Here is a 21,318-nt window from a genome sequence, read left to right on the forward strand (position 1 = left end):
TGAGGCGGCACAGCTATCTTGGGCTTAGAATACAGACGGCTCCGGGTCCTTCAAGCCTCTAAGCGTCATCGCTTATTTCCTTCAGCAGGTGTTGCACACCTACTCTGCCTAGAAAGGCGGAGGTGTGTAAGTAGAAAGACCCGGCCCAGAATTACGTGCTGTGCAGACTTCGAGACAGGTGTTGCTGTCCTCGGTGTACCTATTAGGAAACTGAGTGTGTTTAACTAAGGTTCAGAGAGACCGAGCGACCGGCACTGGGACACACAACCACCAAGGCGAGCTCTCGAATTCGAACTCGAGTCCTCCCGCGGTGCCACGCCCGGAAGCCCCCGGGCGCGCGTGGCTCCGCGCAACTAGGGCGCGCGGCGGTGGGAATCCCGAAAGGAGTTGGAAGCCGGGCCCGTTCATTTGCATGCTAATACCCAGAATGCTTTCCACCCCCCCCTCACCTCCCCCCCGCACACCGCTTCTCTTAATGGAAGCGCTCAGTTTGGAACCGTGGAAAGTTTGGAACACACACTTCGTTCCCTCTTTACAACTGTGGGAACTTCCCGCCCGCACACGCTGTGCCTGCAGCCCAGGGCTCCAAGTCGGGCTCCCTGGCGGCGGTAGCCGGTTCTTCCCGAGCAGACGAACCTCTGCGTCCAACCCGTGCGCGGCAGCATCTCCCGGACAGCCGGGGACAAAGCGTCCAGGCCCGCCCGCCGGGCTCAGGGCCCGAGCACTCGGCGACTTACTGGGCTGCGGGCGCTGGGGATGCTCCCGACCTCAGGAAGGCTCCCTGGAGCCTCCTGTACCCCTATTTTCCTGGGGAACGCGGGGATGCCAGCTCCTGCCCACCGCCCTTGCCTCTGTTGTCGCCTCCCAAAGCTGGTGACTTTCCACTCCCTAGGGCACAAAGCTTGGCGTGTGGAGGTTTTGGGGAGAGGATGGACGATGGCCTCGTATCCCCAGCTTTCTCGGGTTCGAAGCCCCTTCGGCTCAGTCAATGCACGGGGTCCAGAAGGAGTTCCGGCGGTTTGGCCTGCCCCCACCGAGGACCCTGGCCCTCTCTGGGTTTGGGAGTGGGGGAGGCGGTCGCAGGCGACTTCTGGGGATTTCGCGGATCAAAGGGGGGTGCCGAAGCGTAGCCGACGCCCGCTCGACTTACGGGTGCACACCGCAGGCTGGGGGGCCCGGATCTGCACCCCCTCGGTCTCCCCCCTCCCCTGGCCCTGTCCGCTAGCCGCCACTCTTGGCGGGGAGGGAGGGGCAGCGGGAGCTGGTTTGCTGGCTAGGCGCTTCGTTTGCATTGGTCCGGGGGGGCTGAGACTGCAGCCCCCGGCCCCGTGGGCGGGGTGGGGAGGCGGGGGCCGGACGGGGGCTCAGTCTGCGCTAGCATTGGCGGAGCAGGGGACTGGGGAGGGGGGGCAGGAAGCGGGGGGGAGCGGAGCTGCGAGGGGGGGGTGTATAAATAGGGAAGGGGGGACGTGCATCCTCGGCTGAGTGAGGGGGGGGCGCTCGGCACAAAGAAAGTGGAAAGTTTGCAGCGCGGGGCGGTCCGGGCCAGGGATCCGGGTGCGCACGTGCGGGGCCGGGGGCACCGGGGGCCCCCCACGCCGAGCTCGCCGTTTCTTTTTTTTTTCTGCAAGCGAGGGGGGGGGGTGTTGTTGGTATCGCCCCCTCCTTCTCCTCCCCCCAGGGGTGAAAGTGCAAGAGGAAGTGCAGCCGCTGCCATCTTTCCTCCGCTCCGAACACACGGAGCCCGGGGCCGCAACGCAGTCGCTCCGCCGCCGTCTTCGCTCAGCCCGGGAAAGGGCCCGCCCTGCCGCCGCCGCTGCCCGCCCGCTCCAGCCTTCGCTGCCGACTCCGCCCGCCAGACTCCGGGATCCGGCCCGCGCTGCCGCCCTGGTGCGCGCCCCGGCGCCGCCGCCGCCTTAGCCTTTTGTTTCCTCCGCTCCGGCGCCCCCGCCCCGGCTCGCGCTTTGCAGGGGACGCAGCGCGCGCCCCCAGCGGGCCCGGGAAAAACCGCGGCGCGCGCCCGCGCGCGCCTGCGCAACAGACCCCCCCTCCTCCTCCCCGCGCGCGCGCGCCCTCTTGGCTGCGCGCCGGCGCCGCCTGGCGGGCGGGAGGGGAGGTGGCAGGCGTGTTTGCGGGAGGGGCGCACCTCTTTGCTCGCGTACCCCCCCGGAGGTAGAAAGAGAAGGGGAGGCGGGCGGGCGGGCGGAGACGAGAGAAGAGTGCACGATCTGGCAGGGGTGGGGGCAGCTATGTGGGCGGTGGTGCGTCCTGCCGTCTAGACAGTCCGATCCGGGCAGGGGGCGTGTGCGCTCGGCGCACCTGCGAGATTACAGAGCGCCGGGCCGGCACGTGTGGGGAGTATAGACACGTTCGCTGCGCCCCGCTTCTCGCTGCCTAGGGGAAGGGAGTGGGGCGGGTAAGTGCCGCGGCCCGGCTTGTGGGGAGGGGGCGGCGGCCATGGAGCGAGTGAACGACGCTTCCTGCGGCCCGTCGGGCTGCTACACCTACCAGGTGAGCAGACACAGCACGGAGATGCTGCACAACCTGAACCAGCAGCGCAAAAACGGCGGGCGCTTCTGCGACGTGCTCCTGCGGGTAGGCGACGAGAGCTTCCCAGCGCACCGCGCGGTGCTGGCCGCCTGCAGCGAGTACTTTGAGTCGGTGTTCAGCGCCCAGTTGGGCGACGGCGGAGCTGCGGACGGGGGCCCCACTGACGTGGGGGGCGCGGCGGCGGCCCCGGGCGGCGGGGCTGGGGGCAGCCGGGAGCTGGAGATGCACACCATCAGCTCCAAGGTGTTTGGGGACATACTGGACTTCGCCTACACCTCCCGCATCGTGGTTCGCCTGGAGAGCTTCCCTGAGCTTATGACCGCCGCCAAGTTTCTGCTGATGAGGTCGGTCATTGAGATCTGCCAGGAAGTCATCAAACAGTCCAATGTGCAGATCCTGGTGCCCCCTGCCCGGGCCGACATCATGCTCTTTCGTCCCCCCGGGACCTCGGACTTGGGTTTCCCTTTGGACATGACCAACGGGGCAGCTTTAGCCGCCAACAGCAATGGCATCGCAGGCAGCATGCAGCCCGAGGAGGAGGCGGCACGGGCAGCTGGTGCAGCCATTGCGAGCCAGGCCTCCCTGCCTGTGTTACCTGGGGTGGACCGCTTGCCCATGGTGGCCGGACCCCTGTCCCCCCAGCTACTGACCTCACCCTTCCCCAATGTGGCATCCAGTGCTCCTCCCCTGACTGGCAAGCGAGGCCGGGGCCGCCCAAGGAAGGCCAACCTGCTGGACTCAATGTTCGGGTCCCCGGGGGGCCTAAGGGAGGCAGGCATCCTTCCGTGCGGCCTGTGTGGGAAGGTGTTCACTGATGCCAACCGGCTCCGGCAGCACGAGGCCCAGCATGGTGTCACCAGCCTCCAGCTGGGCTACATCGACCTTCCTCCTCCGAGGCTGGGTGAGAACGGGCTGCCCATCTCTGAGGACCCCGACGGCCCTCGAAAGAGGAGCCGGACCAGGAAGCAGGTGGCATGTGAGATCTGCGGCAAGATCTTCCGTGACGTGTACCATCTCAACCGGCACAAGCTTTCCCACTCGGGGGAGAAGCCCTACTCCTGCCCCGTGTGCGGGCTGCGGTTCAAGAGGAAGGACCGCATGTCCTACCACGTGCGCTCCCACGACGGGTCCGTGGGCAAGCCGTACACCTGCCAGAGCTGCGGGAAAGGCTTCTCCAGGTGAGGAGCGGCGCCCCGGCCCGGTGACCTGCCCCAGCCCAGCTCCTGGAGCGGCCAGCTCCTCGCCAGGTCTGGGGAGTCACTCGCCCTTGTGGGGCCGCGTCAGGTTTGGGCAGAGGGTTTTAACGACGCTGATTTTTGAGGTGGTGTGGCCACGACCAGCCTTCTCTTGCCTCGGGGGACGTTCGCTGGCTCTAGGCGGGCCCTGCTGCCTCTTCTCGGGGCCTTGTGGGAAGGGGCCGGATCCCTCCGGCTGCAGCCACAGCCACTGGGCCTCACCATTCTTCTCCCTGGGCTCCCTTTGTGTTTCCGGCACCAGGCGAGGGGCCCCCTCTGGGGGCGGGAGGCCGGGCTCCTCCAGCGACTTTCCCCGCTTGAATGGCTGCCGGGGGAGGGACTGAAACAAGTGCCTCTGGGACTGCGTAGGCTCCCACGCCGCTGCCGGGCCCCCACCCCCACCACTGGCGGCCCTGGGCCAAGAGACCCCAGAATTACAGGGCACGGAGCTGGGCACCCAGAGTCTTCTGAACAACGAGATCTTTGATATGCTCTGACCTGGTGGTTCCAGAGCCTACCTGAACCCACAGATCCCCTTTATAAGCACTGGACGGAGGGGGAAGAACGGCAGGACGTCTTTTTAGATCGACTTTTTAGTGAGACTGATGAGGAACTTGCAGACTTGTCTGCCAGCAGAGGGTTGTTTTTCCTCTTAAGAGGATATTCAGAATAAAAGGCTGGTTTTAGCTTGCTTGGGCTCTGAGGGCCTTGTGTGTCTGAACACCGCGATGCAGAGAACTCCCTCAGAGGGGCCCCAGGCAGGAACCAGTCATACCGGTCAGGCAGCCTCTGCCCACCTGCTTTGTCGGGCATCTGGTTTACCAGCCCAGCTGGGGACTTAGGGCTCCATCCCTTGGCCTCTGGGGACTGAATTCCATCCGGGTGGCATTCATTGGCTGCTGTGGCGGGAGAGGCTGGGGGAGGGGAACACAGAGTTTCTAAGGGGCTTTAGTCCGGACAATGAAGCAGACATAGCCCCTCCTGGAAAGGCTGCAGCAAGGCAGCCCGGTCTCATTCTAAAGCCCTCTCCTCGGGACCTAGAAATCACGGAGTGTCTGGGGGAGGGGGCGGGCAGACAAGGTCAGAGACAAACACTCAGCTCATTCCCTTCCCCCTCTAGAGAAAACCGGGCCACAGAGGCCTGGGCCTCAGGAGCCAGGGCTGCGAGCTGACTTTCCTTTGTCGTGCAGGGGTAAGGGGGAGGTCTGGCCAAGCTTGCAGCCCCTGCTCTCTGGAGGTCTTGTTCTAAAGTCTCTCTTGGTCTCTCTTTTCCAGGCCTGACCACTTGAACGGACATATCAAGCAGGTGCACACTTCTGAGCGGCCTCACAAGTGTCAGGTAGGGGCCGGGCCGGGGCAGAGAGGGAACGCGAGCCGCTAGCCGCTGGCGTCTGAGCGGGCGGCCGGCTGACCGCCGCTGTGCACACCTCCCCCTGCCCCCTCTCCCTCGTCTGCTCTCCTTTGTTCTCCCCCGCCCCCTCCCCCCGCCGCTGATGTCCCCTCCCTTCTGGTTGCTGGGTCCTGGCTCCCACCCGTCTCTGTCTTCGCTCTGCTGCTTGGCTGTCCTCTCCTGGGGTCTGCCAGCTCCTTGGATGGTGGGCCGCAGGCCACACGTGTCGTCCTGGGGTACGGTTCCCGGCGGTTCACAGGGGCCACCGTGGGCAGAAGTGGTTTCGGAAGGGCTCCTGCTGGCCCGGCCCGCACCGCTTCCTCTGTGCGCCTGGCAGCCTGACTTGGCTTGGTGCTCCATCTGGGTCCCCCGGCAGGGGTAGGGGTGAGGAGGCAGGGCGCTGGTGCCCTCATCTCTGTCCTGAGCCACGTGTGCGCGCAGCCAAGGGCTTCTGAGAACTGGAGAGTGAGGTGGCTTCCTGTCCTGGAGAGCTCTTTGTGTAGCAGTAGGTAGGGGAGACTGAGCCAGATTCTCACCCTTGGTGTGTCTGCCTGAATGGTATCTGGGTGCCCTGGGTGCCCAGAAAACCAAGCTTCCCCTCCTGGCCATTGAGCAGTCTGTGTGGGTGGAAACCATGCCTCTCTCTTCTCCTTGGTCATCTTCCCTTTCCTGGGCTGAGTTCTCACCGTCTCAGGCGGAAGACAGTTGTGGGGTGACCCGCTTCTCTTTATCCTGTTGGTGGCAAGGAGGGAGTGCTCCGGGGAGACCGACAGGGAGGGCTGGACACGCTGCAGGAGGGACGGGGAGCCCCCGGGGGCCAGGCGTGGCGGCACTCCCGCAGGCCTCCTCTCTCTCTGACTCTCCGCCACGGAGCGCGTTCTGACACCCAGGTAGTGTGCTGAGCAGCCCGGCAGAGCAGGAGGCGCCCAACGGGCAGTGGGGGCGTGCCCGGTGGCCTGGGGGGGTAACCTGCACTCTCTGCCCTTTTTCCAGGTGTGGGTTGGGAGCAGCAGCGGCCTGCCGCCCCTGGAATCTCTTCCTAGCGACCTGCCATCATGGGACTTTGCCCAGCCTGCTTTGTGGAGGTCGTCCCATTCGGTTCCTGACACCGCCTTTTCCCTTTCTCTAAAAAAATCCTTCCCAGCCCTCGAAAACCTGGGCCCGGCACCCTCCAGCAACGCTCTCTTCTGCCCAGCCCCCCCGGGATATCTGAGGCAGGGCTGGACGGCCTCTGAGGGTGGCCGGGCCTTTACCCAGTGGCCTGTAGGCTAGCCGGGCCTCCTGAGAGGGTCTTCTGTGGTGGGAGCGTCGGTGGCGGCGGGCCGGACCTTCTGCTCCTGGGAGAGACCTACCCACCGTGCCCAGCTCCTCCTGGGTACTTGCGCTCTTCCCCAGCTCAGGGACCCCCATGTGGGGGCTGCAGGGAGCTCCTTCCTGGGCCCGCCGCGATCTCCGTGTTTCTTGCAGGGCTCTTGGCCCTTGTTTCCCCCCTTTAGCTGACGGTACCCTGGGTGTGTGCCCCTGCCTGGAGGCCAGTGCCTCCCCTCCCGATAGCACCTCCCTGAAGCCTGCGGTTTCTGGAAGAGGGCCTGGCCTCCTCTCTTCCTACCCTGGGAGTGAGTCCTCCTCCGGCTGGCCAGCCCGAGCTGCCTGCTTCCCTTCCACTCACACAGGTCCCACTTTCCTTTCTGGCTCGTGAATTAGACGGTTGTGGTTTTGAGTGCCATTCATTAGCAGCTCTGCTCAGGAACTAGACTAACCAGTAGCTTTACTTTGGGTCATCCTGATACATGGCTTTGGGGGGCTGATAAAGCAGTTGTAGACCCTCCCCCTTGGATCCCAGTGGTGTGTCCTTTAGCCCCCTTGGGCTCTGTGGGAATAATAGGAGCGATGATAAAAGTTTTCATTCTAACATTTGAGGCTTTGTGTGTTTTGTCTTTGGTCTGTGTCGTAACGCTGACACCACGGTCTCTTGGTGCACGTGCCTGCCCTGCCCTGCCCTCCGACACACACACGCTCACAGGGCCGTGGTCCCGCCTCCAGCCCCGCAGCCAGAACCCCCCTGATGGTGACCTGGCAGGTGAAGACGTGCTGCCCCTTAGGCTTGGGCTGGCCAGCCAGGTGTGCCGGGGCTGGGTTAAACAGGGCAGGGGAGTCTGTTTTGCATGGTGTGTGTGCTGAAAGCATCGGAGGTGAAGAGACAGCTTGCTGGGAGTTGGTTCCTGGGGCCCCTGGCAGGGCTGGGCACGGCCATACCTCTCGGCCCTCCTGGTGCCAGAGAGGCACTGGTTACCAGGACTGGTGCCTCAGCCTGAGGGCAAAGGCCCTCCGAATGCGGGGACATGGAGGCTCAGCCTGGCTCTCCCTGGGGTTTCGTGATGCCCCAGCGCTGCTCATCTGCACGTGCTGTGGGCTGGACCTTCCCCCCCACAGGGAGTTCAGCCTGACACCGAGAGGCTGGAACAGCTCAGACCTCTCCCGCTGCTCCCTGTGGCCTCACTTCTCAGGGGCCGGTCGGGGGTGGTTTGGGCTGGAGGGATAACTTATTAGGAACTGAGGTGGGAATAAAGGAACTGACACCCTCCAGAAGGGGGCCTGCTGGGCCCCCACGTGTTGCCCTTAAGACTCTTCTACCCTGAGGCTGCCAGACTCAAAGGCCACCGGCGTAGGGTGTGCCCCGGTGTCCCTGCTACCACTTGGGGCCCATTCCCGAACTGCTCAACCCTTGGGAGTCTGGGACTTTTGGGAGTCTGGGATGGGGAGAAATTGGCAGGGCGGGGAGGGAGCCTGGTTGGGGCTCCGGGTTGAGTGGTGACTACCAGAGGGGACTCAGCTGGGGGGCCCTACCGCTGTACCACTGGTAACAGCAGGCTGCCTGCACAAGGGGCTGGGGCCAGGTGGCTGCCCCAGCACCACTGGACCGGGGTGCTGATCCTGGCACAGTGCCCCTGCCTCCTGCCCCCAGGATAGGGGCAGCCTCTGTCTTGAGTGGCCCCAGCCTGGAAGTTCTGGGCACCCCTTCTTTGAGATCCATCTCTCTCAGCCTTTCTGCTTCTTGAGTCAAGTAGCCAGGCCCTTTATGCTCGCTGTTGTCTGAACTTCTGGCAGGCCTGGACTTGGGCACTTTCTCAGTTCCTCCAGAAAACCTCTGGTTCTCCGGTCAGAGGGTCAGTGCTGGCGTAGAGAAGCCAGCCGCCATTCCAGTGTGGCTTTGTAACACACGGAAAGCTTTCCTATCATTTTTCTAAGTAGCAGATTTACATTCCTAATGATGTTTGCTCAGGCTCAAGTTAGCTTTCATTCCTTGAGAGATAATCAGTGGAGGACAGGGTGGGAAACCTCAGCCTGGTCTGCGATTTCAGTTTTGCTTAGCGAATCCCCCAGACGGATAATCCACTTGCGAATAATTGAGGTTTGGTTGTCCATTATCTTTTGTTAGCAAAGTGTGACAGGCAGTGCTTATAAGGACACGTCCCAAAAGAAAGTTGGCAACGAGGTTTCTCTCTCACCTCCCTCTAGCAGCACCCTCTCCAGAGAGCACGGAAGGTGGAATCCTCAGTGTGCGTTTTCTTACACCGTGGTTGCTTCCTTTTTTGAGTTGTGTTGTGTGGTGTAGACTACACTGCCCCTCGTCACGGGATGGGTGGTCCTCGGTCACTTGTCTACCAAAGCCAGCTCTCGTCTCCTCTCCCTGAGGTGTCCACAGCACCCCTTATCCTGGTTTATAGTCTGGTGGGCTGGGTGAGGGAAGAATTCCGTTTTCCCCCCTACCGAGGCCATGAGATCAGACACCCATGATGCTTTCTGAGTCATGTGAGTGCTCAAGTTTTCCTGCACAAATCCTGTCACCGCTATCAGGACAGCCTGGCCCCCAAGGGCGCCTTTCACTAGAAGACACCTCTGCTGAGGCTGGAGGTGGTCGGAGCACCGGCTCAGGGGCCGGCTCTCAGTCCAGCTGCCCCAGGTCCTCTCGGGACCTCTGCCTGCCTGCTGGTTGGTCGCGGCGGGTGGGAACACCGCAGGGTGGCCGCGGAGGGGAGGGCCCTGGCCCCCCAGCGGCAGGGGGTCTCTTTCTTCAGTAGTTGAGCCCTCAGCTTTGTGCAGGTCACTCTCAGAACTTAGCTCCCTCATTTGTCACATGAATAAACTCACCATATGAAGGAGGTGAAAGCAGTGCAGTTGGCCCTGGAACAACGTGAAGGTTAGGAGCACTGACTCTCTGGGCGCTCAGATACACACGCACAACTTAACAGTCGGCCTTCTGTTTACTCGAGTCTTTCTCATCCAGGCTCCTCTTCCTTGGGTTCGGCCGATCATAGGTGCTGTACCACCTATCCCAGTATTTACTAGCGAAAAAAACCCGCGTATAAGTGGACCCTTGCAGTTCAAACCCTTGAAAACTGTTCAAGGGTAAGCTGTATTTTATTAACATAACTTGTTCTATTCGCATCTGTGACATTTGTTCAAGAGATAACGAACGGCCAAGAAGAACAGAGGCGGTCCTGACACACACATCTGGGGCTGGGGTGGCCACCTCAGCGTCTTCTGTCTCCACAGCATCTCGCACGTTTGTTTCTTGCTTTGATTGTACAGTGAAGCAACAGATAGATGCTGTACGTGGAGACAGTGTTCAGATGCTTCCCATAAGGCCTTGGGGTCTCAGGATCTGTTTCTGTTCAACGGAGACTGTGGGAGCACCTCCATTCTAGCCAGTTGATGGGGTGGCTGGTCTTCAGTAAGTTAACGTTCCATCTGTGATGACCTTAAAGGTGAATGTTGCTTTCTCTTATGGTTCTAAAACAGTAAACACACACGTATGAAGAAAAGAAATGAAGTCAACCTTGACTCAAAGCTGAGACACGTGCATGGAACCAAAATAGTTTGAAGGTCATCAGGCTGAACCCTCCTCGGGCTTTCCCGACGTTCCGTGACCTCTAGGGCTCTGTGCAGGCCCCCGCTTGGGCGGGGCGAGGGCACAGCCAGGCTCGAGGGCCACTGTGAGGTACTGCCTGCCACTAGTACCTATGAAGGCGGAGCCTGGGCCTGCCCAGCACCAGGGGCACTTGGCCGGTGCAGGCGGTGCTGTCCTGGCTGGCACCAGCCCTGGGAATTCTCCAGATGCCCCCAGAAGCCTCTGGCTCTTGGTCTCTGCTAATTTTCATATTCGCGCAGTTGACACTGTCCTTTCATGGGCTGCTTTTTCAGTGCAAATGCACAAGAATGTTATCAAGAGAAATCTCTGCTCAGTCCTGCCTTTCCTTCCCATTTCCCGGTGGCCACAACTAATGTCACTTTTGAATAAATAGTGAGTAAATGGAATTCTTTGTGTGAGGCAACCAGGGGAAACCCAGGGTGGAGAAGGTGAAGACTGTTCTATTTACATGCCAGCAGCTCTTTTGTAAATTCACTTACAGCCAGTGCAAAGAAAGTCAGTTCTTAAATGTTTAAGAATGAAAAGTGCCTCGCTCTTCGTTTTGCAGAACTCAGCCTGCCATGAAATGGGCGTGTTGGGGGCCAGTGGGAACCAGTGATCCCAGCTCAGGGGTCCCGTGGGGAAGACCATGGGGAGCAGGAGCGGCTTGCTCAGCATCTGGGCAGGAAGCTGGGCTGCCTGCCGAATTCTCTTTGTACAGGGAGTTTCTCTGTTGGTCGGAAGTGCTTTGTGGCATGGTGTGCTCAACGGGGAGTCAGGTGTGGGCGCCAGCTTTTACCTCACCCCGTTCTCCTCTCTGCCCTCAGACCTGCAATGCTTCTTTCGCCACCCGAGACCGCCTGCGCTCCCACCTGGCCTGTCATGAAGACAAGGTGCCCTGCCAGGTATGCGGGAAGTACTTGCGGGCGGCGTACATGGCAGACCACCTGAAGAAGCACAGCGAGGGGCCCGGCAACTTCTGCAGCATCTGTAACCGAGGTAATCGCCCACTGTTTCCTCACGTCGGGGGGCGGGCCTGCGCCCCGCCTCAGGCCCCACTCTGCACGGCCACCCTCCCGCCCCCCCCCCCCGGCACTGAGCGGTGGGCACCTCACCCTCAGCTAGCTGTGTGTCGCCCTTTCCTTTCCCATCAACTTGGGGAGCTTGGAGTGGGGGCTCCCAGGAGGTCAGCAGGCAGGGACAGAAGGAGAGAGGCGTTTCCCAGGCTTGGGGCCCATGACGCATCTGCTGCCCCGAGGGCAGGATGGATGCGCTGAACCACGGAAGTCGGTGGGAATCGTGAGACCCCCGAGAGGTAGGAGAGAGAGAGACAGACCCGAGAGCCGTGCCGGCTGAGTCACAGGCATACGAGTGAAAGTCAGAAGCCAGGTAAAGAGGTCAAGTCCATAGGTGAACAAGGGCCGGAACTTTCTAGCATATGTGGTCAAAGGAATCCAGACCCGGGTAGACTGTGGCCTTGACGAGGGCAGAACATGGCAGGTGCTCTGAGCAGGGCAGCGTGCTCGCGGCCGAGGTCAGCCTGGCTGGCGTCTGACTGTCGTGTTGGGGGAAGTCGCCTCTGCCTGGCCCGCCGGCTGCCGGAAGGGCTGAGGCTCGTGTTGTCAGAGGAGGAGGCTGTACCGTGTCTGCTGACGGAGTCGGCGCGGCTGTCTGGCGTGCGTGAGGCGGCTTCTGCATGGTGCGCTTGGCTTGGCTGGGAGCGGGGGACGGGGCTGCGAGTCCTGTCTCCTGGGACGCGCTGGTTCCAGTGCTCCTGGAAGTCCTGTGTGTGGCTTTGCGGACGGACCACTGAGCCAGGAGGCAGGGGACCCTGGGTTTCGCCGGCCCCTCCCACCTCACCTTCCTGTGCGACCTTGAACTCTCCCTTCCCCTGTGTCTAAGGCTCAGTCTCTTCATCTCTACAAGGGGTTGGAAACACCCCTTTGCCCACGTCACAGGGCTCTTGTGAGGATCCCAGGAGACGGGGCGGGTGACTGTCCTCTGGGCCCTGCAAGCCACAGCACACTCGGGAGGCCCTCCTTTGTTGCCATGTTGGGAGGGACACAGCTCGCCGACACTCTGGTCTGGACCAGGCACAGGACCCCTGCAGTCCTTGGCCGGGGTCTCTGAATCCTGTGGAGGGTGCCTGCAGAGTAGCCAGGTATTCCTGCTGCCCTGGGTTGGGTCCGCCCCCCACCAGGACTGTGCACTCAGGGTTGCCTTGAAGGCTGCCGGATGCCGATGTGTTTACCACCAGAAAGTGCTGTGGAAGCGGGCAGGTCGGGAGGTGGTCAGAAAAGCTGCGGAGGCATCCATCCTATTTTCTGCATGTCCGTAGAGGGCAGTGGGGCTGCCCAGCTCCAGGAGGAGACAGTTCCTTGTCTGACTTCCTCCTCACGCCCCTGACGGCTTCAGGCCCGCCGCACCGTGCTGCCAGCAGGCGCTCTGTCAGGGTTTCAGGGTTGACGTTCTCAGCCTGAGTTGGCATCAGAGACCAGAGGTGGGAAACCGGTGTGCGTGGAGGAGGATGCCAGCGAGGAGACTGAGATGAAGCCTGGATTACAGAGGCAGGGAGATGGGGTCCCCATAGCCCCTGGGGACCCTGCTCAGGAGGAAAGAAGAGCTGAGAGCAGCGGGGAGCAGCAGGGAACACTGACCCAGTCAGGAGACAGCTGGTGTGGCAGAGCCAGCAACTGCTGAAAGTCAGGCTGTGTTTGCCCTGTGCTGGTGAAGAGGACTGGGCAGCTGCCACAGGCCACGTGGCCCTGGTGGGTGGAGGTGCCGGTAGAATAGAACCAGAGCCCCCCTTCCCTCAGAAAAGCTCCTGGATCTGGACTGTAAGCAAAGCAGCTTCGGGTCCCAGTGTCACAGCAGAAGTCCTATTCCTCCAAGAAGAGAGAAGAGGGCTCTAGTCCAAACCACCCTGGGTCCTCAGAAGGAAGACAGTCTTGGTCTTCGTCAGAAGAGAAGAAGCAGGGTTCTACCTTGGACTCATTCCTTGGGCAGAAATTCCTTTCGCTCCACGAAGAGGAAGACAGTTTTTCCAGGAAGAGGATGGGCCACTGGGACATGAAGACCCTGGAATCAGATCACAGGGAGCTCTGGGCTGACCTATCAAGGCTGTGACGCAGGTGCTGCCACAGGAATTAGGTGGGTGTCCTTCTGTCTGCGAGGGTCCAAGCAGAGGGTCAGCCCGCCGATCAGCAGGTGGGCTGGATCAGGTCGGTTTCCAGGTGTCTTCTGACAGCCTGCAGTCCCAGCAGTCCTCGAGCAGTCAGCTCAACCACTTACCCGTCTGCCTGCTTGCAGCCACATAGAAGACTCTTGCCCATGAAGAATGGGAGAGAGCAGATCCCACACTGGAGACAGATGATCTTGTCTTTGAGCTGGAGACACACTGGGACATGGGCAGTCCCATCTTAGAGGAGATGAGTCCCAGCAGGGGACTGCAGATGGCTGCAGAAGCCAGCTCCCTCACGTTCGAGTTGAGGCAGTCAGCCGAGCTGAACGGTGGGGATGACCTGGTGTGATAATCGCTTCGGTTTCCCTTCTTCTGAAGTTTCTGTGGCAGGCCGTGTACACGTGCGTGTATCCTGGGATGAGGGAGAGCACGTTGGGAGTCTCCCTTTGACTGAGACAACATTTGCACCCACACGTCATTGCTCCACGGGTAGAGAACACCGTCTCTCCAGCCAGAGGCGAGCACACACATTGTCACCAACGCCAGTCATGCCGTCTGCTGGGCCGTGCGGACACAGACCTGCTCAGCGGCCCCTCCAGCACGGCTCAGTTGGGCGCGGCCCCACCAAGGTGTGGACCAGGAGAAAGCAGCCTCTGACCCCTGCACAGATGTGGAAGCTGTGTGCAGAGGGTTTGCCTCCAGAATGGGAATTGCACACACCAGCCAAGGACATGCTGCAGAGGCCCAGTGGCCACGTGGCGGTAAACTCTCTGCCTCTGGAGCGCGGGAGGGTAGCCCGTCGGCGACGGGGGTGTCACGGGTGTGCTCGAGCCCCATCACCCCAAACCGTGTATCATGCGGCCTCTTTGGTTCTTGGTTAGTCAGTGATGGACAAGCAGGTGAGTTTAGAATTCCAGCCAAATATGTCTGGCTTCAAAGACGTGTTTGCGGAAAACTCAGCTTTCAACCCAGAACTTGGCTGCTGAGTTGCCGTGTGTTTAAATTCTGGGCTCTAGGTGGCAGCTGTGGATGCCGCCTACCACCCACCACGTGGCTTTGCTATAGATAGTAAGCAGTCAGCAGCTGGGGCAGCGTCAAGGGGACCCAGCCATGTGGTCCCCAGACTGTTTTCCAGGAAAACGCAGTAAGCTTTCATTGAGCATCTGCTGTGTCCCCAGCACAGCTCTTCCCACGAGGAGTAGATACAATAGCTCCTGGGGCTCCTTCCCACCTCTTATGTCCCTCTTGGCTGCCATGGCCCTGTCCTGGTGTGCCGGGAGAGTGGTTCCCTCCACTTCAGAGGCCCCACAGGGATGAAGAGACAACGACTGCCTGCTGAAGCGGTGTCATCATGTCAGCAGGATAGTCTGGTATTTCTGCTGCCTGCCAGGGCGCGGGGCTGAGGGCCTCCATCCTGTGGGCCTCCCCTGCTCCTTCTGGCCACAGCCTCCCTCGAGGGAGTTTTCCTGTGGGACCCTCAGAAGCCAGTCTGGTCCCATGCTTGGCTGCAGGCAGACCATCCAGTCATAGCGCGGGACAGCGTGCTCCTGCAGGCAGGGTGGGACAGTAGCATCCTGTCCCGGAGGGTTTTCGCCAGGAGAGGAAGCCCAGTTCACCATGTCCCCCATTTCCCTCCAGAACCACAACTGCTACCATCAGGAGCACGTTTGTTAAATGAGATTCTAAAAAAACCTGCCTGCCAGTGCAGGAGACCTGGGTTTGATCCTTGGGTTGGGAAAATCCCCTGGGGGAGGACATGGCAAGTATTCCAGTACTCTTGCCTGGAGAATCCCATGGACAGAGGAGCCTGGTGGGCTACCAGTCCATGGGGGTCACAGAGTCAGACACAACTGAAGCGAGTTAGCATGCACACGTGGCGGAGAAGTGCAGGAATTTAAGTGGCGGTAACTTGAGCCTGTTGCACAAAGCCCAGGGATGTTTCTGGGTCCAGGACCAAGACGCAGGGACCATTAGAGAGTCTGCCTAGTGGTGAAGGACTGTGTGATGCATGTGGTCCTTGGACTGGGTCCAGGCTCTGCCATTTAGCAGCCGTACCTGTGGCTGTGAAGCACAGCATGATACACGCAGTATGCAGGGCCTGGCATGCCTCTGTCCCTTGCTGAAGGTGACCTTTACTGAATAATAGTTCCAGCAGCATTTGAAAGCCAGGCCAATCCAAACATTTTAAAAACTAGTCTCAGGGACTTCCCTGGGGCTAGAACTTCATGCTCCCAATGCAGGGGGCGGGCCCTGGGCTCGATCCCTGGTTGGGGAACTAGATCCCATGTGCTGCAACTAAAGATCTTGCAAGCCGCAATGAAGACAGAATAAATAAACATTAAAAAAAAACACCAAGTCTTGTGCACACACTCACTGTACTCTCCAGCCACTGGCCCATTGGTTGTGGGCCCACTGCTACCCTGTGGCTGTAATTTAAGGAGAAAATGGAAGTACCCGAGGATGTGTCAGCTGTTTCTGGACTGAAGGGATACCATTGGGGCACAAGGGCTGCACATGGGCCTTTTGCAAAGTTTTGGTTCCTGCTGAAGGCACTTCCGGATCCATGGCTGTAGGGGGACTTGATGTCACAGCTCCTTCACGTGAAACCCCAAGTAGAGTTCCTTTGGTCCAGCTGGTTCCATCTCCCAGGACTCATCGCTGCTGTGGAAGCTGATCCAAGATCCACTCTTCGCAGCCTGAGGCGTCTCAAGGCCCAAAATGACCTCTGAGCATCTGAGTGGGGCAGCTCCCAGATGGCGGGGTTGCCTCTCCCCCACGATAAAGACAAGGACTGTCCCTCTTCCTTAAGTGAACCTGATGGATTCTCCAAAACCTAACCAAGAAGACCATCGTGAATGAGAGATGACTGCAACCCTCCTTTTAAGACAACTTCCCATTTTCACTGTTCCTCAGAAGGTCTAAACAGTCACTAAATCCAGTCACTCTGCAGGTGAGAACGTGAGCAGAATAGAGCTGGTCCTGACCATCAGGAGAAGGGGGACTCTGGAGGCGCTTCTCTGGAACTTCATTTTGCCTCCGACTGGTCTCTTGTGCAGATGGTTTGCCTTCGTGAGTGTTAGGCAGCTGGAGTCCCGCGGCTGCCCTGGAGTCCCTTGTATTTTCCTGACTGTGTTTCTAGTCAGGTCCCCACAGCTGGTGTGGGTCTGTGAACCATCCGCTCAGACCACTGGCCCCCTTGAGGCACCGAGCAGTCTGGAGGCAGCGGGCCTCTGGCCCGGGCAGGAGTGGGATCTCAGGCCCTCCCTCCAGGCGGACTCCACCGCAGCCTTGCGGGGCGGGCTCTGCAGAGATGCCGACTCAGGACAGTGCCGCCGCCCTCCTGAGCCTGGTGGAGGCTCCCGTGGCTGCAGCGTTCTTGAGCCAAGGAGGGCCCCTGTTACCAGTGCTAGCCCACGCGGCCAGAGAAGAGGCGAGGGGGAAGCAGAGAGAGGTGTCTGTGTGCCGGCCGCGGATCTCATCTCCTTTTGTCTTGTTTAGGTTTCTCCTCTGCCTCCTACTTAAAGGTCCATGTTAAAACCCACCACGGTGTTCCCCTTCCCCAGGTCTCCAGGCACCAGGAGCCCATCCCGAATGGGGGAGCAGCGTTCCACTGCGCCAGGACCTATGGCAACAAAGGCAAGCGACCCCTTGCTCTGCACTTTGCTTCTCTGCGCAGACTGTGTTGTGGGGGCGCTGGGCCGGGCGTGGGGAGGCGGGAAGGCGGCCGACTTGCTGGCCGCCTCGAGGAGGCTCGAGATCCGAGTGGCAGTGGCCTCCAGGACAGAAGTCACAGTGGGGGTCTCACTGCAGGGCACTGCCGAGATCCAGCCCCCGCCTCCTCTTCCCCAGCCCTCCCCCCTCGCTCCTGGCCAGTCCCCACACCTAGAGCCCCGAGGGACGCCCTGGGCCCAGGCAGGAAGAGGAGCCCTGCATGATGAGCCTCTGGGCCTGTCCGTTGCCTGTGGCCCTTCCAGGAGGGCGTGGTGCTGCGGCTGAACGCTTTCTTCTCCTTTGAGCCTGTGGGCAGGGGGAGCCAAGGGCTGGCTTCCCCCTCGGCAGGGGCGGTTGGCTGCTGTGGGCAGCCCTTTCCGTAGAGCCTCTGGCCGCGTTTGTGAGATGCATGGCGCTGACTCCGACTCGGTTTGTAGAGCTCCCTAGGCCCCACCTCCACTGGTTGATTCCGGTTGTTCCGCGGTATTTCAAGTTGTTGTTGCCTTGTGGGTGATGCCCGGGCTTGGCAGATGGCAGAGCTGGCATGCTCCACACTCCCATCACAGACCTCCCTTCCCGGCATGGCGCTCTGAACCCAGGCAGGAAGCTGCTCTTGGTGGAGGATGCCCGTGTGGGCTGGGCAGGGCAGATGAGCAAGGGCTGTCCTAAGGCCCAGCTTGTCCCGGGCCCTGCGTATGGAGAGCAGCCGATGGAGTTGTTCAGTTCCTTCTAAGCTGTTGTGCTTTGACCAGTTGGCCCGGAAGGCTTCTGGCAGGCGGAGGCGCGGAGGGCAGGGCGTGTGTTCGCAGCGTCGGGAGAAGGACCGGCTCAGCCTCAGCGGTCGATGGGGTCTGCCTGGGTCGAGGAGCCCACGGCTCTGGTTCTGCCTTGCTAGGGCGCAGCCAGTTTGGTGCCGAGGTGAGGTCACCGACATACCTGTTCAGCATCATTACCACAGCTGTTTTACCCGCAGAGGCACCTGAGAGGGCGCCTAGGAGTTGGGCTCTTGAGTTGTCCGGGTGGAGGCAGTGGAGGCCCCCTCTCCATACCCTTCCTCGAAGCAGGCTAAGATGGCGGTGAGCAGTACACGGGCGCCTGCATGGAGAGTCCACGGCGACGGAGGTCAGCGGCCCCAGGCCCTGCTGCCTCACCCCCCCGTAGGCACGCCGGGCTCCCCGACTGACCCGCTGCACTTCCGTGGGTTCTGCAGGGCGGTGGCTGGCCATCAGCTGCCCTCCACGAGTCCGTGAACTGCTGGCCCCTGGCGACCCCCTCCAAGGGGGCATCCCCAGAGCCTGGCCTCACCCGCCCCTCTGTGTTCTGTTTCCTCCTAGAAGGCCAGAAATGCTCGCATCAGGATCCGATTGAGAGCTCCGACTCCTACGGCGACCTCTCGGACGCCAGCGACCTGAAGACGCCCGAGAAGCAGAGCACCAACGGCTCCTTCTCCTGCGACATGGCGGTCCCCAAAAACAAAATGGAGTCTGACGGCGAGAAGAAGTACCCCTGCCCCGAGTGCGGGAGCTTCTTCCGCTCCAAGTCCTACTTGAACAAACACATCCAGAAGGTGCACGTCCGCGCCCTCGGGGGCCCCCTGGGGGACCTGGGCCCCGCCCTCGGCTCGCCTTTCTCTCCCCAGCAGAACATGTCTCTCCTCGAGTCCTTCGGGTTTCAGATCGTGCAGTCTGCGTTCGCCTCGTCTCTGGTCGACCCCGAGGTCGACCAGCAGCCCCTGGGGCCCGAGGGCAAGTGAGGCAGACAGACGCTGCGTCCCTGCGGAGCCAGCCGCTGGGGACGGCTGAGAAATGCTGTGAATGCGGAGGGAAGTGGTGTCTTTGGGTTCTGTAGCTGAGAAGATTTTTATTCGTTTTTAACTAGCCCCGCTCCAGCCCTGTCACCCCCACCCCCCACCCACCCCCCAATGGTCTTTAGAAATAGATTCTCATCTGATCCTCGGCAGAAATAACCTATAAGACCCGGAATGGGATGAGGGCAGAAAACACTACACGCCGGCCTCCTGGGCGAGGCCAGGGCTGGTTTCTCCACCGGGCGGAAGCTGGAGCCCCTGGTGCTCGTCAGTTCTCAATGGCCCCAGTCCCACACCCACACCTGGGACCTCGGGGAGTCCGGTCCCCTGCCCCCTTTCTCATATCCCTCCACAGAAGCCACAGTAGGCCCTCTACCCAGTTACACAGGGCTGACGCCCAACTGTTTTTAAGGAAGCTGGAAGCCTGCAGCAGCGTCCCGTGGACCGTGGGGGCAGTGCCCTCTGAGAGCCCCCCTGAGCTTGACCTGTGACCTGGAGGGCCCCCACCCTTTCTCTGAGCCCTACCTGAAGGCTAGCATTCTGCTACTAGGACAAGCCTAGCAACTGAGGACACTCCAACCCCAAATTCCAGGTCTTCTGTGATTTTTTTAACCATTCAACTTGCTGTTGGGTTTTAATTCTCTAATTATTATATTATTATTATTATTTTTTAGGACCAGTCGTAGTGAATTGCTACTGAAAGCTATCCCAGGTGATACAGAGCTCTTTGTAAACCGCAGTCACACGTTAGGGTTAGGATTAAAACTTTGTTTAGGTGTACCATAATTAACTTGGCTAGTTGATTGTTTGAAGTCTATGGAAGAAATAGTTTTATGCAAAATTTTAAAAATGCCAGTCTGGTCAGGGCGGGCGGGGCTCTCTGTGCTGTTGGAGGGAGGGGGAACCAGCTAGGGTGGGCATCACGCACTGTGGTTGTATTGCACGGGAGCAAGCCCGGGTCGACCCTGTGACACGAATTGACCTGGTCAGACTGTATTAAAAACATTAGTATGTTACTCTGCCTGCTGTCCTGAGTCTGTTTTTTTCAGCTAGGAGGGTCTCTGGGCCCAGGGGATGGGCAGCCTGTGCCCCTGCACCCGTGTGCGGTCCCGGGAGGCCTCTCTTCGTCATCCACTGGGAACCTACAGGTGGGTGCTTCCCTGCAGACTGGGCTGCCAGCGTCCACCCACCGCCTCCCCTTTGTCTTCACTGCTCCGTGTCCCAGACCCTGAGGGCACAATGGTGCCCAGGATACACTCATGGAGCTTGAAGGGAGAGAGTCGGGTAACCAGTAAGCAGACTTAACCACAGAGTCCAGATAAACATCCAAGGTAGTAGTGACGCAGCGGAGCAGGTGCGCGCTCCAGGCCCGTGAGAGGTGGATTCCACGTGCTGGGGAGCAGCTGAGCCCACGCGCCACAGCCACTCATCCTGAGCCATGAGCTGCAGTCACCAAGGCCGCGCCCTAGCGCTGGGCGCCACAGGAGGAGCCGCTGCGATGAGAAGCCTGTGCGCTGCAACTAGAGGGCAGCCCCCGCTCCCCACAGCTAGAGAAAGCCTGTGCAGCAATGAAGGCCCAGCACGGCCAAAAGTAAATAAAGAACAACGAGTTAAAAAGGCAGAGCACAAAGGGGCAGGAAGACGGATGGAACCCCGGACATCCTAAGGAACCCCAGGGAAGAGGGAAGTCCCTGAACTCACAGAAACAGCATCTCACCTCCAAGCAGGTGGAAAGGAAAAGCGTAATGATGGCAGGGAAATAGACACAGACCGGAAGTAAACGAGGCGCAAAGTGATTTAGACCTACATTAATATCGGTAATTACATTGTTCTGGCTTAAAGGTAAAGACTGATCTGGATTTTTTTTCCCTTTTTTTTTTTTTAACGGAAATAAGAGTTGACATGCGTGATGAGAGTTTTGGGTGTACTGCATAGCGATCTGTATATCATGAAACGATCACCAGCATAAGTGCAGTAACCACCTGTCCCCATACAAAGTTGTAATATTATTGACTGTGTTCTTTACGATGTATATTACATTCTTTGTGGCTTGTTTTATACCTGGAGGTTTGTACCTCTTAATCCCCTTCATCTATTTTGCCCCCACGTCCCATAGCTGGATTTCCTTTAAAAGCCCGAAGCATCTACATGAAATTTGGGGTAAGTTGCTGGGCTCTGTGGAGTGTGTGATGCAGGCTTTGGGCCCTTTGGGGTGAGTGTCAGAGGAAGGACAAAGCTGGGAGGGAGCCTGAGCTGAACCCTGGGCCTAATTCTCAGCACAGCCTGTGAGGTGGGGTCCATTACTCCGCCTCCTGCAGGTGAGCAGATGGGCTGAGAGGTGGAGGCACCGCTGCCCTGCCCCCAGCATGCCCTCGCCCCATCATGTGGGAAGGGGCACCGCCAGGATCCACACTCTGTTCTGTCCTCGGACTCCAGGGCCTCTGGCCCCGGCTCCAGTGGCAGTGCCTCTGCACACGGCCATATCTGGCACAGAGCCGCCTCCCTTCCCCACCAGGCTCCCATGACAAGGGC

The 21,318-nt window shown here is 60.1% G+C and overlaps 1 protein-coding gene across 4 annotated transcripts; it reads left to right on the top strand.

The window, feature by feature from the left end:
• Positions 1,431 to 19,803, top strand: PATZ1 (POZ/BTB and AT hook containing zinc finger 1). 4 transcript variants are annotated; one of them, XM_018060945.1, is made up of 5 exons: positions 1,431 to 3,728; positions 5,061 to 5,124; positions 10,915 to 11,086; positions 16,767 to 16,904; positions 18,314 to 19,803. In XM_018060945.1, the coding sequence occupies exons 1-5, from the start codon at positions 2,458 to 2,460 to the stop codon at positions 18,730 to 18,732; spliced, it is 2,064 nt and encodes a 687-aa protein (XP_017916434.1). In that variant the 5' UTR covers positions 1,431 to 2,457; the 3' UTR covers positions 18,733 to 19,803. The 4 variants fall into 4 exon arrangements, with proteins under 4 accessions (XP_017916434.1, XP_017916436.1, XP_017916435.1 ...); XM_018060947.1 differs by having other exon boundaries at positions 16,832 to 16,904; XM_018060946.1 differs by lacking the exon at positions 16,767 to 16,904 and having other exon boundaries at positions 1,432 to 3,728.

Source organism: Capra hircus, chromosome 17, assembly GCF_001704415.2.
Source record: "Capra hircus breed San Clemente chromosome 17, ASM170441v1, whole genome shotgun sequence".
Taxonomy (NCBI): domain Eukaryota; kingdom Metazoa; phylum Chordata; class Mammalia; order Artiodactyla; family Bovidae; genus Capra; species Capra hircus.